General features: G+C 53.2%; 1 protein-coding gene across 18 annotated transcripts in view; it reads left to right on the forward strand.

The window, feature by feature from the left end:
- The window catches only part of SPTAN1 (spectrin alpha, non-erythrocytic 1), a 59,205-nt gene that overhangs the window by 29,765 nt on the left and 7,249 nt on the right, over window positions 1-22,191 (forward strand). For 6 of the 18 annotated variants that reach the window (XM_057313791.1, XM_048222960.2, XM_048222951.2 and 3 more), the window contains exons 23-45: window positions 276-335; window positions 1,460-1,658; window positions 2,682-2,786; window positions 3,158-3,181; window positions 3,722-3,757; window positions 5,469-5,516; window positions 6,456-6,547; window positions 6,827-6,971; window positions 7,078-7,259; window positions 8,970-9,069; window positions 9,235-9,432; window positions 9,531-9,677; window positions 10,383-10,486; window positions 10,591-10,753; window positions 12,782-12,913; window positions 13,335-13,472; window positions 14,480-14,584; window positions 16,448-16,656; window positions 17,460-17,580; window positions 17,784-17,905; window positions 18,262-18,394; window positions 19,927-20,025; window positions 21,858-22,017. In XM_057313791.1, the coding sequence (XP_057169774.1) occupies window positions 276-335; window positions 1,460-1,658; window positions 2,682-2,786; window positions 3,158-3,181; window positions 3,722-3,757; window positions 5,469-5,516; window positions 6,456-6,547; window positions 6,827-6,971; window positions 7,078-7,259; window positions 8,970-9,069; window positions 9,235-9,432; window positions 9,531-9,677; window positions 10,383-10,486; window positions 10,591-10,753; window positions 12,782-12,913; window positions 13,335-13,472; window positions 14,480-14,584; window positions 16,448-16,656; window positions 17,460-17,580; window positions 17,784-17,905; window positions 18,262-18,394; window positions 19,927-20,025; window positions 21,858-22,017 (2,822 nt within the window). The remainder of the gene's footprint in view (window positions 1-275; window positions 336-1,459; window positions 1,659-2,681; window positions 2,787-3,157; window positions 3,182-3,721; window positions 3,758-5,468; window positions 5,517-6,455; window positions 6,548-6,826; window positions 6,972-7,077; window positions 7,260-8,969; window positions 9,070-9,234; window positions 9,433-9,530; window positions 9,678-10,382; window positions 10,487-10,590; window positions 10,754-12,781; window positions 12,914-13,334; window positions 13,473-14,479; window positions 14,585-16,447; window positions 16,657-17,459; window positions 17,581-17,783; window positions 17,906-18,261; window positions 18,395-19,926; window positions 20,026-21,857; window positions 22,018-22,191) is intronic. The other 12 variants (XM_057313795.1, XM_048222956.2, XM_048222958.2 and 9 more) reach the window with 3 other exon arrangements.

The following is a 22,191-nucleotide window of genomic DNA, read 5'->3' on the forward strand; positions in this document are numbered from 1 at the left end:
TTCCAGTGTTGCCAGTACAAGGACAATTGTCTGCCTTAAATGTGGCAGGCCGTTGAGGAAGAGGAAGGTGAACTAACCCCTCTAATTTACTTTCCCGGCTATTTCTGTACTGATTTCCTCTGTGGCCTGGCCTGCTTCCGAGAGCTTTTGAATGACGCCTCAGTTGCCCCCACTTGAAGCATCCAGCCTCCCGGCGCCCGTCGGAGCTGCCGCTCTCCTTTCCTGAGGATTAATCCCACTAACTCGTGCATGCTTTTGCTGTGCCCCCCGTGCAGGACGCGCGTAACTAAGGAGGCCGGCAGCGTGTCTCTGCGTATGAAACAGGTGGAGGAACTGTGAGTAGGCGGCGGCCTTGCCGAGCGCCCGTGTCCGTTCTCCCTCTGCCGCTTCTCTCCAAGGCACTTGTGCATCCAGAAAGACGAGGTGGGGGGGACTGTGCCGCCATGCGGCAGCTTCGCTCACCAGGGAAGAGGTTTCGGTGGTGCCGTGGCAGTCAATGGCCGCTTATCTCTGGGGTCGCTTCCATGTGCGGTTGTGCGTTCAGAGTGTTGGTCGTTCCCCGACCCCCGTTGGCTTTGGTGGTGGGCCAGCCACTCTCAGCAGCGACCCCGAGGCCTGGGTCCGTAGTGTTCCTCAGTAGGATGAAAACGAAATGCCTCCCTTTAAAGTGCTCTGAGTCTTGGTACCTCGTTGCTTTTTTTAAATCTCACTTTGAAAAGCTTAGATTGGATCGTGATGGTGGGTTTTTTTTTAGTCTTTAACTTAGTTTTACTAAGTTTGTCACGTTCACATCTCCACCGATAGTATAAGTAGTTCAGCCTTTTGTATGTTAGCTCCCAAGAGCTCGAATATTCTTTGATACTTCTTAAGAAGTCTTCCAGCTACCGGAGTGGTGCAGATACTCTGTACTTGACCTGATTTTTTCTTCTGAAGTTGCCAAAACTTCCTTAAAAAAGAACGTATCCCTCACCTACTGTTCAGAGAGGCTAACGTCCCGTACGAGGCCGTTGTAAAGCGGGGCCTGCTTTCCCCCAGCGCCTGGGGCGGCTCAGAGACTTGCGAGCGTGGAGCGGGACCTCTGTCTGCATTGTGCCCGGCACACTCATCTCGTCTCAGCTGTGCTCGCATGAACCCCGTGTTCCTGTGCTAGACGCTTGGTTCCAGTCATTTGTGGTTGTGATGTTCTGAGTGCAAAATGGGCCCGGGGTGCGTGCGCCTGGCTGTCTGAGCCACCCAGTGGCGAGCAGCGCAGTGCGTACTTATCCCCGAGGCCGTAGTGCGGGCCCGTAGGAGCTTCACCTTCATCTGTGTTCCGACGCCTTGTCACCCGGGCACCATCATGACACACTCATGGCCTTGGACCCCATCTCGGAGACACCGGTGGTTTGCCCTTAGGTTAGCGTCCGTAGGAAGCTAACCGCCTGCCCGCCCCCTCTTGTCACCCTCTTGCCCGGCCCAGGTACCACTCCCTGCTGGAGCTGGGCGAGAAGCGCAAGGGCATGCTGGAGAAGAGCTGTAAGCGGTTCATGCTGTTCCGAGAGGCGAACGAGCTGCAGCAGTGGATCAATGAGAAGGAGGCGGCCCTGACCAGCGAGGAGGTGGGCGCCGACCTGGAGCAGGTCGAGGTGCTGCAGAAGAAGTTCGATGACTTCCAGAAGGTACGGGGGGTCTTGCTTCCAAGCTGAAAAGCGGCCCAAAGACTTGGTTGTGTGGACTCGTGACTGTGGTTGATTAGAACAGACACGGCATAGATTGCGCTCCGCTCGCTGAGGAGCCATTTCTCAGTGACGCGAATCCAGACTTTTCGGTGACCAGTGTAGCTTCAAGGAAATAGGGGTGGTTTTCTTTCCTTGTTTTAAGAACTTTTGAATTTAAAATACAAAAACGTGTTAAAGTATTTTTTTTTTTTATGGGGGTAAAGTTGACATAATATACAGTTAAGCATTTTAACGTGTGCAGTTCGGAAGCACTTACACAGCACGGGCCATGCTGCCACCAACCTCTGTCTGGTCCTGAAACGTTTCCCCGTCACAAGGAGGCTGCACACCCACTGGAGCGTCCTTCCCCGGGACCCCCGGCCCTTTGTCCTGCTTTTGTCCCCGGATTGACGTATTCTGGACGTTTCATGCATGTGGAATCCTGTATTATGTGACTTTTTACCACTGACCGCTTTCACGGAACATGCAGTTCGTTCTTGTCCTCGTGGGTTTAGGGACTCCACGACTTTTTATGGCCAAATAGAATTCCGTCGCCTGCAAAAACCACATCTTATTTGTCGTTCCCACTTCGGTAGTTTTATAACCAGTTAATGTGGGTGAGAGGCTCTTTTCCCATAGGGCCTGGCATTAGAATTTCAGCACATTTTAAAAACATCCCCTCCTCCAAAGAAAGATGAAAGCAAATTTTCATCCCACCAGAATGATGGTTTATGAACCCCAGTTAATTAAGCGAATCCGAGACCGACTGTTGTCAGACTGTGCCCTGTTATTCCCTTGCTTCCTTGATAGCCGCAGTCAGGGCCTCCTGATTGAGGTGACTGCCACGGAGTAGAACACCTGGTTCACAGGATAGCTGTTGAGCAGAAATGTATGAGTTCAAATCACAGTTTGGGAACATCTGTTGCCTGCCTTCTCCTTCGTGTTACGCTCGGAGTCTTAGTTATTTTGGCTTTTGCTTTAAAGGACCTGAAGGCCAATGAGTCACGGCTGAAGGACATTAACAAGGTGGCGGAAGACCTGGAGTCCGAAGGTCTGATGGCTGAGGAGGTGCAGGCCGTACAACAGCAGGTGAGCAGCTGGGGCTCGCGTGGGGGCCGTGAGACCGGGAGCAAGCAGCGTCCCATCACGCAGAGCGGTGGCCAGGGCGGTCAGGTCCCCTCCGTCACCATTTCCTTTGCCTCCCGTCTTCTCCATGTGCCTGTTTCATATGGTGAAAGTTGTTTACTGTTTATATGGCCCTTAATTAGGAGTAAACTCACCCATTTCTTCAAGGTTTCACATATAAACACTTGATCTGTTAGACTCTTAAGACGTTTTTCCGGCCAGTTAGTCTGTCTGGTTGTAATTCTGTCCCTGTGTCTGGGTTTGACAGTAACAAGTGTCACAGAGAGCTGTGTGTTTGCTCTAATAATGAAACTGGTTTCCCTCTGTCCTTGTAGGAGGTGTATGGCATGATGCCCAGGGTAAGTCCGTGTGGAACTTGAACGTGAGGGGGAGTAGGTCTTGGGAAGAATTTAAAGTCATGAGCCTCTTAAGAATTCTGTCCCCAAACCTCAGAGATGCCTTTTGTTAGTAAAAATCTGTGGAGAAGAAATATTAGCAGAAATAGGTTTTGATTTGCCATTCTCCAGAAGACAAAAAAAAAAAGTTGTCTCTTCAGTTTTTTAAAACTTTTTCCACAGTAATTGTTTATGTTTATTATCCTTTTCCAATAATGCTCTGAGTGGGACAGAGACAAAAGTTGGTGGTTTTTGTACTAAATTTCTTCATTCTCTTCATTTTTGTCCACTCCATAAAAAACTGGAATTTTCCTCGCCTGTTTGTTGGCTTCACTTCCCTCAAGTGGCCTGGTGGCGTGCTCTGGGCCAGCAATCAGTCGTAGATCTCAGGGAAATGCCACTGTGGCCGATGGTGCTGGGGACCCCCCCATGGACGGGAGAGGGTGGGGGCTGCGTTGCTGTGCCCCGCGTGGCCGCCTAAACCCTGCCTCCTCCCCTGAACAGGATGAAGCGGATTCCAAGACCGCGTCCCCGTGGAAGGTAGGAGCTCGTTTGCCCAATTATTGTTTCCAAAGGTTTTTAGGACTAGACATATTTTATGTTTTTCTGGTGTATCTGTTTCTGAGTATCGGGGCTTGTCAGGAGTCTTTGGTCATTTCTGGAGTTGTTGGGGCTCGTTTCTTTTTGACCCTGGCATTCTCTTCTTTGACTCTGTCATGTCTTACGTCGCGGTCCTTCAAGTAGAGAAGCAAGGCCTTCCCCATGCAAGCACTCAGAAGGAGTTCAGTTCGATGGCATTTAATACCCACATCGTTGCCAGAACAAAGCTTGCACAGGTGGCCCCGTGTAGTCAGGCATGGTCGCGCCCATGGGATTGCAGTCCCGAAGGACAGGACAGGATGAAGAAAATGACCTCTGCCTAGCCACTTTCCCCGGTGGCCTAAGAACTGCTTCTTCGAAGAGACCAGATCCTGCAGAGAGATGTAGAAGGAGGAACAAAGAGATGTCCCTGCTATGACAGACACTGTTCCACACAGACCCAGGGAGGGCGCTTGGCTAGGGTCCGCTGCTTCTGGCCTCCTCACCCCTCCTGGCCCTGGTGACTCTGCTCATTAAAGCAGCTCCACGTTGGGGGGAGCGTGGCTTTTCCCTTTGAGTCAGCTTTTCTCCCTGTTCGCAATCTTACCTGTTCTCATACAGCAATATATATGATCACTGGTGGTGTGAGCGGGCAACATCCTTACCTGTCTAACCTCCCGGCAGGGCTTTTCTGGTGACAAGTATGTTTTCGGGAATATATTTCAGGTGGCTTTATAAATACCAATATCCCCAAATAAAGAAACTTCTAGTATTTTTTTTTAATTATTTCTGGAACGGATTTGAGACAAAGGTGTGTACTTCTTGAACCTTGTACACACCCACACTGGTTGAAAATGTCACCTGGGTGTGTCACAGGAGCACTGATGAGCCCAGCTTCCCCACATCCCAGCTTAGCCCCTCATTTTCCTAACATATTTGAAGATTACGGGCATTGGAATGTGGGGTTTCTTTCAGATAAAACTGGGAGGGCTCTGCGATCCCAAGGGACGTCTGATTTGTACACTGATGAGAAGAAAGCTAATTCACTGGTTTTTGTGGTGTTGTTTTTTCCCCAGCCTGGTCAGGCTGTTGCCCTTAGTTCAAAGGAGACACTGTTGAAACGAGCAGCCCATAGCCAAGAAAAGATATGAAGTTCTTGGTATATATATTCAAACTGTTTCAGTTGCCAGCATTTGTTAAATTGGGTGTTTTCTGGACTGTTCTATAGTATGAACAAGAAGACACTAATATTTAATCTTTGAGCTGTTTGTTCTGTCAGCCAGCTGGGGGTGGGGGTTGTGTGTGTAAGATTTTATTTTTAAGCAATCTCTGTACCCAACGTGGGGCTCGAACTCATGATCCTGAAATCAGGAATCACATGCTCCACCAACGGAGCCAGCCGGGCGTCCCCCCAGCCAGCTGTTTTAATTGTGGTTGTCCCCACTCTCTCTTGACTGTTCATCGAGTGAACTGAGTTGTGCACTTGGGTGCTTTGTGCCTTTCCACTGGTTGATCCTTTATTTGTGGCTCTGCTCAGAATTTTGACCGTGTCCCCTTAAGATAATTTTGGTTGACAATTGGGACCTAATGAATGGCACTTGCTCCTCAAAATTATCTCTTAATTGGCAGACACTTGATTAGTGTTGCTCTTCTGCTTTCCTCCCTCACATAGTCTGCTCGTCTGATGGTTCACACCGTGGCCACCTTTAATTCCATCAAGGTAAGAAACTGTGGCCAGCCCCCTCGTCTCCCGGTGTCCCTCACTGTCTTCCTTCTCCTGACTATAGCAGAGCTCTTGTCCTAAGTAGTCGCACGAGCTGTTGCACTTGTCACTGTCCTGGGCCCAAGGGTTTCCTGTGGACGTGTCACCCTCCGGCAGCAGGGTGGCAGGGTTTGCCTTTCCCGGTCAAGAACTCCCCAGGTCTTAGCAGTAACGTGAGCTTCTAGCAAGGCCGGGGGGCTGCAAGAAGTGTAGGGTCCGGAAGGCGGGGAAGGCCTCTCTTGCCGCCTCACAGGAGAGGTTTGGCCTCTTTCTGGTCCCCACAGTGTTTTGTCTCCTCAAGCACAAGGGCCTGCTTGGCCTGCTGTGGCCTGGGGTGCAGCTGCGTTCAGGACTGGGGGGCAGGAGGCTCTGGGATTTATCCACATGGTAGTTACTTATTTTTTATTTAAGATTTTATCCATTTATTTGAGGGAGTACAGGAGGGAGAGAGGATGAGTGAGGAGCAGAGTCCCCACCGAGCAGGGAGCCCGACGCAGGCCAGTCCCAGGACCCTGAGATCCTGCGTGACCTGAGCCAAAGTCAGACACCCCCCCCCCCCCGACGGTGGTTATTTATGAAGCCGTTGCTCTGTGGGAGGCACCCGGCTAGGAGCAGAGAGTGAGGATAAGTCGGCTGCACATCTCTGCAGCTTTCGGGGTGATTCCAGGTCAGATATTCATGGAGCATTCACACCGTCAGATGTGGCTAACTTTGGTGAGCTCCCTACCTGCTGGACTTCTGCCGTCGTGTCCGTACTCCTTTATTCAGCGAGGAAGGTTGGAGCCAGGAAATGGTCTGTGCTCCAGTCTTTCCTTGCAAGCTGAGCGCCAGTCCTGTGGCTCTTTGCCCGTTGTCCGAGGCCGGCATGGGCGCGAGCTGACGGCTGTCCTTCCGCAGGAGCTGAACGAACGCTGGCGGTCCCTCCAGCAGCTGGCCGAGGAGCGGAGCCAGCTCTTGGGCAGCGCGCACGAGGTGCAGAGGTTCCACAGGTGAGGGGCGGCTCGGGGCTACGGGGGCTTGACCTTGGCGGTCCCCGAACGTGCTCCGATGTGGTGGTATCTGTGCTCTGGCATCTGGGACCGTAGCTGTCACGGGGTAGATTGCTCGGGAAAGAGTGAGTGAGTGAACGTGTGTGCTTTTGCTTCTTGGAGCTTCTAGCGGTAACCGCTGACAGACGTACGAGTGCCAGCCAAACACCTTAGTCGTGCTTGTCCTGGACGCAAGGCAGCTGTGCGTTACAGTCGTTAACCGCCTGTGTCTTCCCGTAGAGATGCCGACGAAACCAAAGAGTGGATTGAAGAGAAGAATCAGGCGCTCAACACAGACAATTACGGCCACGATCTGGCCAGTGTCCAAGCCCTGCAGCGCAAGCACGAGGGCTTTGAGAGGGATCTTGCGGCTCTTGGCGACAAGGTGAGAGGTGGCAGTGCCATCGACAGTTTGGCCCCGGGCAGAGCAAATCTTCCCCTTGGCAGAGCGCAGCTCCCTTACTTGCTCTCTCGCCCCCTTGCTCCCGTAGGTCAACTCCCTGGGGGAGACAGCCGAGCGCCTGATCCAGTCCCACCCCGAGTCGGCCGAGGACCTGCAGGAGAAGTGCACGGAGCTGGACCAGGCGTGGGGCAGCCTGGGGAAGCGCGCGGACCAGCGCAAAGCCAAGCTGGGTGACTCCCACGACCTGCAGCGCTTCCTCAGCGATTTCCGGTACGCTCTTCTAGAAGACTTCGTGTGGTCATTCTCGGGAAAGTCACGTGTGGCCCATGTGAACCCCTTTGGCCACCAACTGCCAGCAAGTGAAGAATAAGTCTCCGCTTGCCTGTCCACGGATGTGCACCCACATGCACACCAGCTCCCCCACTTCCCGCCAGATGGCATTCGGTTTCTTCCTCAGACATATCTCTCACTCAGTAGACATGTACTTTAGTCTCATCCACAGACCTGTTTTAGAGAAATTTCATGGCTGCAGAAAAGTAGGATGAAACAGTGACCCCGGATGACACCCTTTGCCGATCGTCACCAGTCAGCTTTACCTCTGAGTACACGCGTCTGTGTTGCTGACCCACCTGTCAGTCCTTTGCGTACACGCGGCCATTTACCTCTGAATACTCAGGCCCGTGCGTCCCATGCGCCTTGCGTTCTGTCCTCCGCCCCTAGGTCTAAGGCCGATACAGCAGTAGTGTATCTAGTCCCTGTTCGGTTTCTCCAGTTGTCGCAAATGTGTCTTCACTCGTCCAGGTTTGCGTTTTGGCCCAGGAGCCAGTGGGAGAATTCCCGCTGCGGTGGTGCTGTTGTCTCCTTACCCCTCCCCGCTCTGCATAGTGTCTTTCACGACACTGACAGTTTTGAAGAGTCTGGGCCAGTTTTCTAGCAGAATGTCCTGTGACCTGGGACCGCAGTCTGTTTTAAGGCTACGTAGTGCACCAGCAGTGGGGGATTTGGAACTCAGTCCCTGGCACCCGTCCAGGACGGGGTTTAGCACTTCATGCTAACAAGGGTTTCCCCCGTGTGTACACATGCAGGGACATGTGTACGTGTGTGTTTCATCCAGACGTTTCCTCTGTGGGGATGGGACTAGGCAGGTGATGCGCTTCCCCTTCCCCGACCTCTAGTAGGAGGTCCCAGGTGGGTGGTTTTGGTTTTTTGGTTTTCGTTTTTTTTTTTTTTTTTTTAAAGTAAGGATCAAGTAACATAACAGTTATGTATCTTGAAGTATGTAGTTCATTGGTAATTAGCGTGCTTACAGCGTTCTACAGCTAGCACTTGTCTGTGGTTCTGAAACTTTTCACCACCCCAGGAGAGCACCCCGAACCCCATGAGGAGTCACTCCCCTTCCCCCTTCCTCATCGAGTCCGCTTTCCGTCTCTGTGGATTTGCCTGTTCCGGGTGTATTTTATCAGAGGAAGCGTAGGACCTGTGACTTCACACGTTGATTTGTGGGCCCTTACGAACATCAGTGAGAAGCTGGGTCCGGCGCACGCAGAGGCCTAGGCCTGCCCAAGCTCAAGGGAAGTGATCTCCTCTGAGGCTCTGGCAAACTTAACCACGGTTGCTGTTTGTTTGAACCTGCTGTTCTTCAGGGTCAGGAGACCTTAGTTACAAGCTTAGTTCATTGTCTTCTGAGGGATGCTCGGTTTTTTGTTGTTGTCGCTGTTTTTTCATATTTTTAACACCTCAGTGAGATGAACAAGAGGCTCTGAGATATTTTGCCCAGAGGTGTAGATTATAACTAGTTAACCATTCAGTAGATTAACTGGTAGGTAGATTAACTAGTTGACCCTGAATAATCATTTAGTAGATAACTACTTGACCCCAAAGAATCTTCCGAGACAAGAATTGTGTAGTTCTCTTTTCCTGGGCGGAAAGCCTACCTGCCAGGCAATGTAACAGCCATTCCTCTGTGCGTCTGCTTGCCAGGGACCTCATGTCTTGGATCAATGGAATTCGAGGGTTGGTGTCCTCAGACGAGCTAGCCAAGGACGTCACCGGAGCCGAGGCTCTGCTGGAGCGACACCAGGTAGCTAGGGCTGCCTGCTGAGCAGCAGAAGGGGGGTTCCGCTGCTGGGCTAGGAAGACCCGCCCCTCCCAAACTGCCGTCAGCAGCACCCTCGCTGCGAGTCGGTGGTTGACACACAGTGGACAGGTAGTGCTAGTTACCTCACGCCTTCCCTCCTCTTGGCAGGAGCACCGGACAGAAATCGATGCCAGGGCTGGCACTTTCCAGGCCTTTGAGCAGTTTGGGCAGCAGCTGCTGGCCCACGGGCACTACGCCAGCCCAGAGGTCAAGGAGAAACTAGATATTCTAGATCGGGAGCGCGCGGGTCTGGAGAAGGCCTGGGCTCAGCGCAGGATGATGCTGGATCAGTGCCTCGAACTGCAGGTGTGTGCGCGGGGCATCGCCTCCTGTTTGCCGCAGGCTTTCTGACGGTGAGTTTCGTGGCCAAACCCCCATCTTCCCACCTGCCTCCCTTTCTTTAGCTGTTTCATCGGGACTGTGAGCAAGCTGAAAACTGGATGGCTGCCCGGGAGGCCTTCTTGAATACTGAGGACAAAGGAGACTCGTTGGACAGCGTGGAGGCTCTGATCAAAAAACACGAGGACTTCGACAAAGCGATCAATGTCCAGGTGAGGCCTTTTTACCTTCAGGTCTCCAGGTACATTTGCCCAGGCAGACGGCTCTCTCTGCGGGCTGCTGCTCCTTTCCGTCTCAGCTACGAGAATAAAACTTGTTGACATGCTTAACTCCACTTTGGCCTCTCCCTGAAATGAAAAGACTTGCCATTGACCACACAAAGGCAGAACGGTCCCCTTTACACCCGCAGCGAGTACCTGTGCAAACTGGGAAAAACGATAAGGATATGAGTGCTTTTTAAAACTTCTGATACTTCAGAGGTTTTAATAACGGGGATGCCACGCAGAAAAAAAGTATTGTCAAAGCAGAAACACAAACGTGTCGGTAAGGAAAGCGAACCCTTGAACACTAACAACGCAGGAAGATGGGCACCTCTTTGATTTCTAACTCGTTTTGTTGAAAATCGGACACCCTTTTCACCATCAGCTTGATTTTGTGTGTGACAACTCCTGGTGTCATAGCCCCTGTCCCCAGTGTGACCTGGAGTCCTCTCGAGTTAAACTCTACTCTCCCAGTGGTCGAAATCAAGCTTTGCTCTGGCCTCTGCTCTCCCGCTTCTAAAGTGTCAGTGTATTCTGATCCCGCCACCAGCTAGTTCCTGGCCAGTCAGAATAACCACTCCCTTCACGAGACCTGCGGTCCACGCAAGGCCGGGCCGGGCCGCCCACCTCGGCCTCACTCCTTTGTTTGCCCGACAGGAGGAGAAGATCGCTGCCCTGCAATCCTTTGCTGACCAGCTTGTCGCCGCCGGTCACTATGCCAAGGGCGACATCTGCAGCCGCCGCAATGAGGTTTTGGACAGGTGGGTGTTGCGTGGTGCTGAGCACGCTTCCAGCCCCGCATGGGAGCTCCAGCCTGCCTTCTTCTCAGGGAGGGTCACGCTCGGGCTCCCTTGTGCTTTCGCAGGTGGCGACGCCTGAAAGCCCAGATGATTGAGAAGAGGTCGAAGCTGGGAGAATCGCAAACCCTCCAGCAGTTCAGCCGGGACGTGGATGAGATCGAGGCCTGGATCAGTGAGAAATTACAGACCGCGAGTGATGAATCGTACAAGGACCCCACCAACATCCAGGTGAGCTGAGCCGAGGGGCTACTTGTCTCCGAGGCGGCCTTGATTACGGGGTAGGTTTTGGTAAGAAGGCATCTTTGGAGGGGGGGGCTCTTCCTAGAGAACCATTTCCTTGTGTCCATGCTGAAGCCAGCGAAAGTTATTCTAAGAAGCTGAACCCATGGAAAAGTGTCGCTAAATGATCCGACATGGGAGAGTGCTTTCCTCGGCTGTCTCCGCGGAAGCCGTGTCTGCCAGGGAAAGTCTGTAGCGTCCCCTCTAGCAGCTCTCCCCCCACGCCGAGCTTCCCAGGGGACGTAGGACAGCTGAATGAGCTGCTGTTTAGGAGCCGATATGTGCGTTCACCTCAGTGTACTGAACTCTTGTTATCTTAATCTATTTTTGTAGCTTTCCAAGCTGCTGGTAAGTTTCTAATTTTCTTAGAGTTTTAGTGAAATGCGCTCCCATGTCTGTGTTCCTCTGCATAGACGTTGTCGTGGCCTCGTGCGGTCAGCTGGTGTCTCCTCACCCGTGCTTCTCATTTCTAATGACCCATCACATTCCATTCAAGTGTCCCTGTGGGATGTGGCTTTCTCTGTCGTAATGAGCCTGCAGCCCTGCGTCCTCTCCCTTCTCCCCATGTGTCACTTAGGCAAGCTCTGTATGATGTTTGATTTGGGGGCAGTCGGGAGCTGCTGTCTTCTCAGAGGCGCTTCTTTTAGCAAATGAAATGATCAGGCTTTTCTGTGTGGGGTTGTGCTCACAGTTCTCGGTGGCCGAGGACAAGGAATCTCGGGCAGTGCGAGAGTCTTATGACGCACCCAGAGGTGCTGCTCCCTGGAGAGGGACCGTTAGGTTGCCTTAGAGAAGCAGACGATCGCTTCCAAATCTGACAGGAACCAGGGGTGAGAGGTTAAGGAAGAAGGGGGACGTTATTATTCAAGGGGTAGCATCAGTGAAAATGTAGCTCAGCTGTTGCTTTAAACGGATGGAAGAAATGAAGAAACAGAATAGGTGGGGTTTGAACCAAAACGTGATCAGAGCAAGAAACAGAAGCGGGGAATTGGACTTAGGTCAGGATACGTGGGTATTTGAGAGCCTGCTCGGACTCGGGCAGCGGAGCCCGGAAGGATGACACCCGACGTGAGCGCCATGCTCCTCCAGCTTGGCGGCTCCGTCCTTTGACAGTTGCTGCCCCTGAAATGAAACATTGGATGCAGAATCCTTCCCCAACTGTACTGGGTTTGTGGTTTTGTTTTTTTTTTTCTTTTAGTCCTTTTTCCCTCAAATAATTTCCCTTGAGACCCTGCCTTTCTCACCCAGAATTGTGCCGCAGCTGTGTCCTTGCATTGTCTCTCGTAGTGTTTCCTGTACCTTCTGTTTCTTCGTGGATTCTTAAAATCCCCTTCAGCCCCAGCGTCAGGAGCCCGGCATTCTCCCAGCCCTCTCTTTCCCTAGCAAAAATAATTTCCTACCTATCATCAAGCTTGGATTTTGACGGTATCCGTGAGTTTTGGTTAATGACAGCTACTAAAGGAGAGGGCAGCAAGGTCAAGGTCAAGGTCAAGGTCTGCGGCAGCCGTGGATTCTCCTCCGTCGGCGGAGGGTCCGCCGGGCAGCTGCGGTGATTGTGGCCTTGTATGTGTGACGAGCGAGCCAGATGTGTGTTACCTGTTAGATCTTCTGTCCACGGAGGAGAAGGTCCGTGGATGGAAACTGACGCCCACGTAGACTGGGCACTGCACTTGGCTGCTGGCTTCTTCTGCAAATGCTAGAAAGTACACAGTTCTCGGACTTCGCTCCTGGCCGAAGAATTGACTCTGTCCCCCTGCTCCTGAGCTGGTCCATCGCCTTTCTGCGGCCCCGTCCCCACAGCCTGAGCCCTAAACTCTTTCACACATCCCGTGACTGCCTTCTGTAAGAAACGTTGACCCTTGTCCCCAGGTCTTTAAGTTTCCTACCACTTACCCTTCCTCCTGAGAATCCCTCCTCCCTAAAGAGAGGTAACCTCGCAGAACCTGGTTTTGAACGGTCATCTTTCTGGGACTTTAGAGCAAGCACCAGAAGCACCAGGCCTTCGAAGCGGAACTGCACGCCAACGCCGACCGGATCCGCGGCGTCATCGACACGGGCAACTCCCTCATCGAGCGCGGGGCCTGTGCGGGCAGCGAGGATGCTGTCAAGGTACAGTCTGCACAGTCACGACTTAAAATGCAGCTTCCGGCACATAAGCAGGGGGGGCGTCTGGCTGGCTCGGTCTGAGAAGCGTCCGCCTTCGGCTCAGGTCGCGATCCCAGGGTCTCGGGATTGAGCCCCGTATCAGGCTCCCTGCTCAGCGGGAGAGTCTGCTTCTCCCTCTGCCTCTGCCCCTCCTTCTGCTTGTGTGCACGCACGTGCTCTCTCTCAAATAATTAAATAGAATCTTTAATTAAAAAAAAAAAACGTAAGCAGATTAGAAGACTTGTGCCTACCTTGCAGATGGGGAGCGTTAGTGGGAAGGCTCCCGTGAGGCTTTCTGTTCTCTCTGCCCGCTAATCACTTGGCTTTAGGAAAAGGGGCTCTTCAAGGATTGCACCACCTCCAGTGTCCCGCTTCTCTTCCCCAGGCCCGGCTGGCGGCCTTAGCTGACCAGTGGCAGTTCCTGGTGCAGAAGTCGGCCGAAAAGAGCCAGAAACTGAAAGAAGCCAACAAGCAGCAGAACTTCAACACCGGCATCAAGGACTTTGACTTCTGGCTCTCTGAGGTAATGGCAGGTTTTCCCTGCCCCCGGTGGAGGATTTCTGGTCATTTGGGATAACAGGACGGTCAGCCAGCCCCAAACCGTGAAAAATGAGGCCACCCCTAATGCCCCTTTCCACAGAAATCTTGCTTATCACAGAGTCTTGTGCTGTAAAGGGTTTGTTAGCAGAGGGAATGAATGTTTCGAGAAGAGAGCGCTTAGAGATGGGGATTAGGCTGTGGCTCCCCCCTCCCCAGTGGGAACGCAGATAAGCAAGCGGGGTCTGTGTGGCTGGCAGCTCTGGCGAGTCTGCCCAGATAGAAACCAAAATAGTTAAGTCAGGAAGCCAGAGTTAGTAGAAAATTCAGGGGTGCAGAAAGCGGAAAGAAACAGAAATTTTTAGAGAGCGCTATTAATGTTTCTGTCCAGTCTACACGTATTTCCATCAACGGTAGTGTAGCTGTACTTTTATACATAGTTGAGCTCAGAATGTAATTCTTCATGAGTACGTATTGGGAGTGTTATTCTAAGCCATTAAGAATTGTTCCTAAACGTTGAGTTTGAAGAGCTGCGTAAGTCCGTCCTAGTTACGCCATGGTTTAACCACTCCATGGTGTTGGACATTGAGGTGTCCCAGCTTTCTGGTGGGACATCCGTACTGAGCGTCTTCGCGTATCGATCGTTGCTCCTGCTGCCAGTTCTTTCCCTTGGCGGGGGTTCCTTGAAGTGAGATTGCCGTGCGGTTTGCCCCCGTACGTCCGTGAAGGCTCCGGGAGCCCGCCTTGAGCTGTAGAATGTCAGGTCCTGGGTTCTCAAGTCTGCATTTGCTTGACAGGAAGGGAGAAGGACTCGGGCCACACGGGCTGATACAGGCTGAGTCACTGTAACAACATAGCTTCTGATTGACAAGGTTGCAGCTGCCCAAAGACCTGGCCAAACAACGGCATCCTGGGCTTTCCAGAACGCCCACTATGCGTCGTACACACTGTGCACCACGCGGTAACCTTTCCCCCTTTCTGTTTCACTACCAGGTGGAGGCCCTTCTGGCATCTGAGGATTACGGCAAAGACCTGGCTTCTGTGAACAACTTGCTGAAGAAACATCAGCTGCTGGAGGCGGACATATCTGCCCATGAGGTGATCAGAGTGGGGTGGCCAGGCTCCGTCCGGGACCTCAAGCCACGTTCTCAAATACTGTGGCCACGGGGCCATTTTATACCCTGCACTATTATCAAAGGCCCCTGAGGGAGTTTGTTTATGTGGGTTTTATCTATCAGAATTTACCATTATTAAAAAATTACATTTTAAAAGTTAAATTTTAAAAACACAATATCCAGGGCTTTTTGTCATTCTTAAAATGACAAAATTACAGAGTTGGAGAATAGACCAGTGGTCGCCAGGAGTTAGGCACAGGGGTGGGGCGCAACGAGGAAGGGACGGTACACTGTGCTCACGGAACAGTGTATCTTGGTTTGGGTTACGTGAATCTACATGTAGGGGAAAATTGTGGGGAACTGCACACCCATGCAGACACAGATGGAGGCACCTAAAGTTGGTGAAGTCTGTGATTTTGCACCAGTGTCCGCGGCCTGGTCTTGCTAATGCGCCGTGGAAGCTGCCAGTGTGGGGAGAAGCTGGAGGAAGGGCACACGGGAGCTGTGCTGTTTGTTTTTGAAGCTGTGCTGTTTTTACAACTTCTTGTGAGTTCATAATTATTTCAAAATGAAAAATTAAGAGTAAATCTGAGAAAAAAATTATTTATTGAAAGTCATAAGCCCATTACAAGTTAACATGAGTAGCACTTTTTATGAACGATAACTCTATTTTTTCCAAAACCAAAACAAGGGAGAGTAAGAAGAGTGGCGTGGGCTGTGTTTTGCAAATCTCTTAAGTCTGGTTTGATAGGACACAGCTGGATTCTCGTAGCTGCTTCTGCATTTGGTCTGTGGGGGTGTGTCGGATGCAATGCAAACCCCGCCTCCCACAGGGCGTTAGAGGAGGGAGCGGTGTTTTCATTCCGATGATTCTGGATACTCTGACACCAAAGTCAGTACGTGGTAGCTGCTTAAAGGTTAGTTGCAAAGTGGACTCTGAAATCCTATCAGTCAGTTTTTCGTACCATTTAATTTTAAAATCCACGGGTCCATCTCAGACATGGAATGGTTTTTCACCCGCGCATGACGCTATAAAGTCATTTGGAAAACATTCTGAGTTACGCAGAACTACCTCTACGTGAACTCCCGCGTCACATTTGCTGACGTCACAGCCGGTCTCGACAGGAAAATCTTCACAAATCGAGCGGCTATCACGCTCATGGAGGTGGACGCTATCATTCCAGAATTCTCATTTTCGCCTGAGAGTTCCGGTTTTAGCAGCAGCAGCAAACTCTGCCTTCCTGAACGTGATGGGTTGACTTCATTCGTTCTGAACCCTGAGTGTGTGTCAGACTCTGAATGGCCGTGGTCTGGTCACTGTTCCCTCCGGGAGCAGGACAGCCCGCGAACAAGCGGCTAGTTCCGCTCGGGACCGTCCTCGAACTTGAGTTGGCGCCGAAGTTGTGTGCATTTCCCATTTCGTCGCCCAGAATATTGACGTCAACATGTTCTCGAAGATGGAGACTTAAGAAAATGAACAACTTGTGCTTTTATAAGGATGTCCGTTAAGTGAGGCGCGTTTCACCGCAGCTCGGAGTCCGGCCTCGGCAGTGTGTCGCTGTCTTGAGCGGGGGGCCTCGGCACCCCCGGCACGGCTGTCATGCTATGTGCTCGCGTCTGCACGGTGAAAAAGGCAGATGATATGATGTCTTTGTGTCGTTAGCAAAATAATTTTGATCTCTAAGAACCCCAGGGATCCACATACGACACTTTGAGAGAACATCAGCACTCCACAAAGCCAGCTTGTCCGTGAAGAATTCCAGAGTTCTGATTTGCAAGCAGATATTCATGGGAGACCCAGGTTTCTCACCACCTCACCCCACCCCCGTTGTGTCCCCTGCCCCAGGATCGCCTGAAGGACCTGAACAGCCAAGCAGACAGCCTGATGACCAGCAGTGCCTTCGACACCTCCCAAGTGAAGGACAAGCGGGACACCATCAATGGTCGTTTCCAGAAGATCAAGACCATGGCAGCCTCCCGGCGAGCCAAGCTGAACGAATCACATCGCCTGCACCAGTTCTTCCGGGACATGGATGACGAGGAGTCCTGGATCAAGTACGTGTCCTCGGGGCTTCGCATTCTGGGTCCTCTGGGGTGCCTGTCGAGCCTCTGGTGGCAGGTGCTGGGAGCCACAGGCTGAGTGGGGGTCCGGAGCTCTGGGCTGCCTGGCCGGGAGGTTTGGCTCTCTCCCGGAGTGTGACAGAACCTGCTGGGCTGACTCTCTGCTCTGCCACACAATTACCGTGGGGCACCTCAGCTCTTCTGTCGCTCCGGTGTGCAGTGATAGGGCCATCGGTGGCTTCTAGACGGTAGCAGTACGTGATGACTGACGTAGGTTTTGCGTAGACCCTGCCCTGGGATCCCTGGGGAGATTAGCGAATGCCCGTCTGGAAGAGACAGCCTGATATCCTGGGCACAATCAGTCCTTGAAGGAAGAAGAGTTGTTTTTAATTCCTCCCCCATTGCCGTCAAAGGTGATGTAGCATTTTGTAAACACACCATTTTTAAGGACCAAATTCTGTCTCCTATTCCTTATTTCCTTAAAAAATTCCGTCCATGTGTTTATATATTTTTACACGCGGCGTCTGTACGCGTGGTGAAGTAAGGCTGGCGGGGCGGCACCACCAGCCCTCCCTGTTCCCCAGCGCACCCTGACCCTGGCAGGGGCTCCTGGACACCTACATCCGTGTTCGTTGGGAAGTAGAAACTTTTGTTTTCCAGAAGGCTAGCAAAGATTTCGCGGCGAGGTTGGTAGGTGGAGGTGGAGGACATCACGGGGTCCGGAGACTCCACGGGTCTTGACCAAACCTGTCCAGTTGAAATCACGGGGCTGCACGGGGCCTGCCTTTGCTGTGCAGGGAGAAGAAGCTGCTGGTGAGCTCGGAGGACTACGGCCGGGACTTAACGGGCGTCCAGAACCTGAGGAAGAAGCACAAGCGGCTGGAGGCGGAACTGGCTGCCCACGAGCCGGCAATCCAGGTGAGAGGCCTCTTCGGGCCGAGGGGGTGCGACGTGACGTACAGGGAGACCCTTTGCCCTCGTTCGTTCCACTGAGGTCTGCGGTGTCTACACCCCTCATTCAGACCCGGAAGGAAGAAGTCCTGGGTTCGATGCTGAGGCCTGTTTCTGGACGCATCCAGAAGCGGGTGATAGCTGTTGTTCTAATTTTTCCTGCCTGTCAGGGTGTCCTGGACACTGGGAAGAAGCTGTCTGATGACAACACCATTGGCAAGGAGGAGATCCAGCAGCGTCTGGCCCAGTTCGTGGAGCACTGGAAGGAGCTGAAGCAGCTGGCGACAGCGCGGTGAGCGGCCAGAGGAGGGAGTGCGCGCTGCGCATGGGAGGCCGGGCTCGGGGCTCCCGGGCCCTCCTGCCACCCCGGTTCCCTTATCCGAGGCGGGCCGGGATCGCAGTCAGCTTGTTTCACAGCTGCTCTGACAGGCCCGGGCTGAGCCGGTCCCCTTAGGTGGCTCTGAACCCAGCTTGTGGTTCCAGAATTGCACGTTTGAACAGTGCTATGTCTGCTTCGTGTTACACAGAAGGCTCGATGGAACCTCTCACGTCCCATGTTTGTCAGGAACATTTTTAAACACACGGCCATCAGAATTAACGTTGGACGATATTAACGGCTGGTGTGTTGTGTGTGTGTCCTGGAATTAGGGGCCAGCGGCTGGAGGAGTCCTTGGAGTATCAGCAGTTTGTGGCCAACGTGGAAGAGGAAGAAGCCTGGATCAACGAGAAGATGACCCTGGTAGCCAGTGAGGATTACGGAGACACGCTGGCCGCCATCCAGGTCAGAGCAGCTGGCGCGGCCGCCTGCCGCTTGGTTCGGTGGCTGCATTCATGCCCGGAGAGCTCCCGGCCCGCAGCCTCGGTCTCCCTGGTTGGTCGCAGTCCCCCAGACCTCACGCTGGAGACGCAGCCCCGAGGCCTAGAGCCTGCGATCGGTCAGGTGGCCCCAGGGTTCAGGGGGCTGCTGCCACAGAGTTGCTGTCCTGTCGCTCTGGAGGCCGGGGGTCTGAGGTCAAGGTGCAGGCATGGCCTCGCCCTCCGAGGCTTCCATGGGAAGCGCGTTGCTGTCTTCCAGCTTCTCGCTGGCGTTGCTCGGCTTGTGGTAGCTTAACCGCAGCCCCTGCCTCTGCTCTTCACGGCTCTTCCCTCTGTGTCTGTCTGCCCGCCACCTGCTCTCTGGGTTGGTCTGTGTCCAGAGTCCCTCTCAGAAGGACACAGGTCATCTTGGATTAGGTCCCACCCCAGTGACCTCATCTGAACATCTTACCTTGATTATGTCTGCATCTCCCACATTCGTAGGTGCCAGGGGTTAGGATGTCGTTCTTTTTGGGGGACACATTTCAGCCTCTGCCCTAAGTACACAGGGTGGCTGTGACTGTGTGACAGCCTGACAGGCAGGAACGGCTCGTTCCCCGAGGTGGTGCTGCTTCTGAGGGGGGCCCCTCACCTGCGCCGAGGTACGGCCGTGGGCTGAGAGAGTCACAATCGTGTCCCTGGCGGCTGGCAGGCCTCCGTTCCCCTCCTCCTCCCTCCCTTCTAGCAGTGGCCCTGCCCCGTTTCCATAGGTAGCATTCAAAATGGCAGAGACAGAAGCTTCCAGGCCCAGCCTCAGATGTCACACGACATCGTCTGTGCTGCGTTGCGCTGGTCGGAGTGGCCGCAAGCAGCCCGGAGCCATGGGCTAGTGGAACAGCCTCCCCTCTTGCTGGGAGGAGCCACACTTGACGGCCGAACGTTCCTGGATCTGGGCCACTGGCCGTGGAGGCAGACTTGGCATTCCTCAGAGTCTGGGTAGCCCCTGAGCCACGTGCTCAGAGTAGGTGTCCTGTTTGGCTGGCCCGGGTGCTTCAGGTGGCCTAGACGGAGGCAGGGATTTCCCATCCTCCGCGTGGCCCGTTCCCGGGAAGCCGGCACAGGGCCGTCCTCTCCAGTCCTTCGGTGTACTGAGCACAGGGACACTCGGAAGGTCCAGTAGGAGCTGTGCTCGGGAAACCGTCTGTTGGGCTCTGTCTTAAGCTTGCACGGTGTCTGGTGTTTTCTGTGCGGCCTTCCAGAGGGGAGGAGGGGCCGATGAGCAAGAGCTTACCCCTTCTCAAGCTCAGCCCGCTGCCAGTTACTCCTGCCGCATCCGGCTCTTACCACCTTCCTGATTACCTGTCGATGTCGCTCCTGGTGGTCTCAGTCCCAACTAGACCGGCCACCTGGGAGCGCAGGCGCCTTGGCGCTCTGGTTCCCTCTGCCCCGCAACCGGGCCCCCTCCCGCCCCCGGCCCATGCCACGCGCTCAGCTGCTGGCCTTTCTGCTCCACTGCAGGGCTTGCTGAAGAAGCATGAAGCTTTTGAGACAGACTTCACAGTGCACAAGGACCGCGTGAATGACGTCTGCAGCAACGGACAGGACCTCATCAAGAAGGTGAGCCTGGCCTGCTGGGGAGACGCTCCCTTCCCATGCCCGACGCCGCCATGCTGGGGCCACCGTAGCCCCCAAAGCCCAGCCGCCTGGAATAGTCACCCAAGAAAGGTTTGCGCGGAAACCAGGAGCAATTCCACTGCCATATTTCGTACCAATGGAAGAGCCTGTGGTTGGCTGGGCGTCTTCCCCGTTTCTGAAGCGAGTTAGCGAAGGGACTCGGCAGCACGTCCACTCTCTGCGGGAACGAAGCAGAGACGCATCCCTTGAGTGACAGCGGCGCTCCCACAGAGCTGTTCTCTTAGTTTATTTCTCGGGCAGTACAGGCTCTCGACAGAATTGGTTGAAGATACAAAAAAAAACGTAAGAGCCACCCCTACGTAGGGTAGATCCTGTTTCATCCGTTTACATTGCTCCGCAAAGCCTGGCTGCTGTCCAGGGTGGTTTAGAAAGGAGTGTGTTAAAATCACAAGGTTTGGGTTTCGTTCAAACGAGAGCGCAGATGGGAGGGCGTCACTGGCATATTGGCATTCCAGACTAAACGTGGTGCTGCCGATGGTCCCCGTTCGTCCCCGCCGATCACTTAGGGGTGGTGATGGGCATTCAGTACCACAAGAAAAGCAACTTTTTTTTTTAAAGATTTTATTTATTTGACACAGAGCACAAGTGGTGGGGAGGAAGCCCAATGCGAGGCTCGATCCCAGGACCCCAAGATCACCATCTGAGCTGAAAGCAGATAGCTTAACCGAGTGAGCCACCCAGGCGCCCCAAGACAGGCAACTTTTAACAACTATAATCTCTTGTTGCAGATGTAACTAGTAGATAAGATTTTTCATCACCGGATTTGCTCCAATAAGCATGGCCTTGAGACTAGAGATTTGGTTCGTGGGAGGTAACAGTGTGTTCAAATCCGTGTTCCCTAGAGAGCTTTTTTCCCTTGCTCTATGGGCGAGTAAAGTAACATGAAGCTGATTTCCGGTCCAGACCGTGTACAGGTCGAGAGGAGGCCTGTGTACGATCGGTACCCCCACGCAGCTCTGCTCTTTCTACCTGTGCAGGGCCGGTCTGTGACTGTTCTGCGCCCTTCCCGCAAAGAGCCCAGTGCTTTACCGTCAGCAGTGATCTGTTTCCTCCTCGAGTTTCTCTCTCAATTTTATGCTGACTTGTATGTTTTCAAATTCAGTTATTCCAAGACTGAACCCGAGTGTTTGGGGCTTAAGAATTTTCCGCTTTTTCTGAACCATTGTGTTTATTGCTTATGTGTAGGGACCGTTGTTTGGATATATCACGTTTTATTTATTTATTTGTTTTTAAGATTTTATTTATTTATTTATTTATCTGACAGAGAGGCAGTGAGAGAGGGAACACAAGCAGGGGGAGAGGGAGAGGGAGAAGCAGGCTTCCTGCTGAGCAGGGAGCCCAGCATGGGGCTCGATCCCAGGACCCTGGGATCATGACCTGAGCCGAAGGCAGCTGCTTAACGACTGAGCCTCCCACGCACCCCTGGATATATCACGTTTTATTTAAGTCTTCACTATTTATGCTTTTTCAAATTTTTTGCTATCAGACATACTAATAAGCATGTCGTTGAAATGTCTCAGCTCATTCCTCATATTTTCAGGATTTGTTCCTATGCGTGAAATTGCCAGCATTCATCCTCGTGTGCTCTTAGAAGGGCCTTACCTGTCCTTGCCCTGGTGGTGCTGGGTGGTCAGCCGGGGGCGCAGGGCCCGCCTTCCCGCGCTGGAGAACCTTCCCCGGCAGGGCGGCCGTGGATCATCTGGCCACGGCGAGAGGTGAGGCTGACCAGAGTGCGTCTTCCCTTTGTGGCCTAGAACAACCACCATGAGGAGAACATCTCTTCAAAGATGAAGGGCTTAAACGGGAAGGTGTCTGACTTGGAGAAAGCTGCTGCCCAGAGGAAGGCCAAGCTTGAGGAGAACTCGGCCTTCCTTCAGTTCAACTGGAAGGCTGACGTGGTGGAGTCCTGGATCGGTGAGCGCCGTCCCGCCCGGCCCTGCCTCTCTTCCTCCCCGGGCTCGGGAGATTGTTCCAGAGCCATAGCTCGACTGTTACCTAAGTAGTTGGTCTTCTCCAGAGGAGAAACGGATCTGATGCGGGCATTTCGGAGAACACGAGACCATGTCCTGCAACCGAGAGCCGGGGGCC

This window comes from Ursus arctos, unplaced genomic scaffold (assembly GCF_023065955.2).
Source record: "Ursus arctos isolate Adak ecotype North America unplaced genomic scaffold, UrsArc2.0 scaffold_18, whole genome shotgun sequence".
NCBI classification, from domain to species: Eukaryota; Metazoa; Chordata; class Mammalia; order Carnivora; family Ursidae; genus Ursus; species Ursus arctos.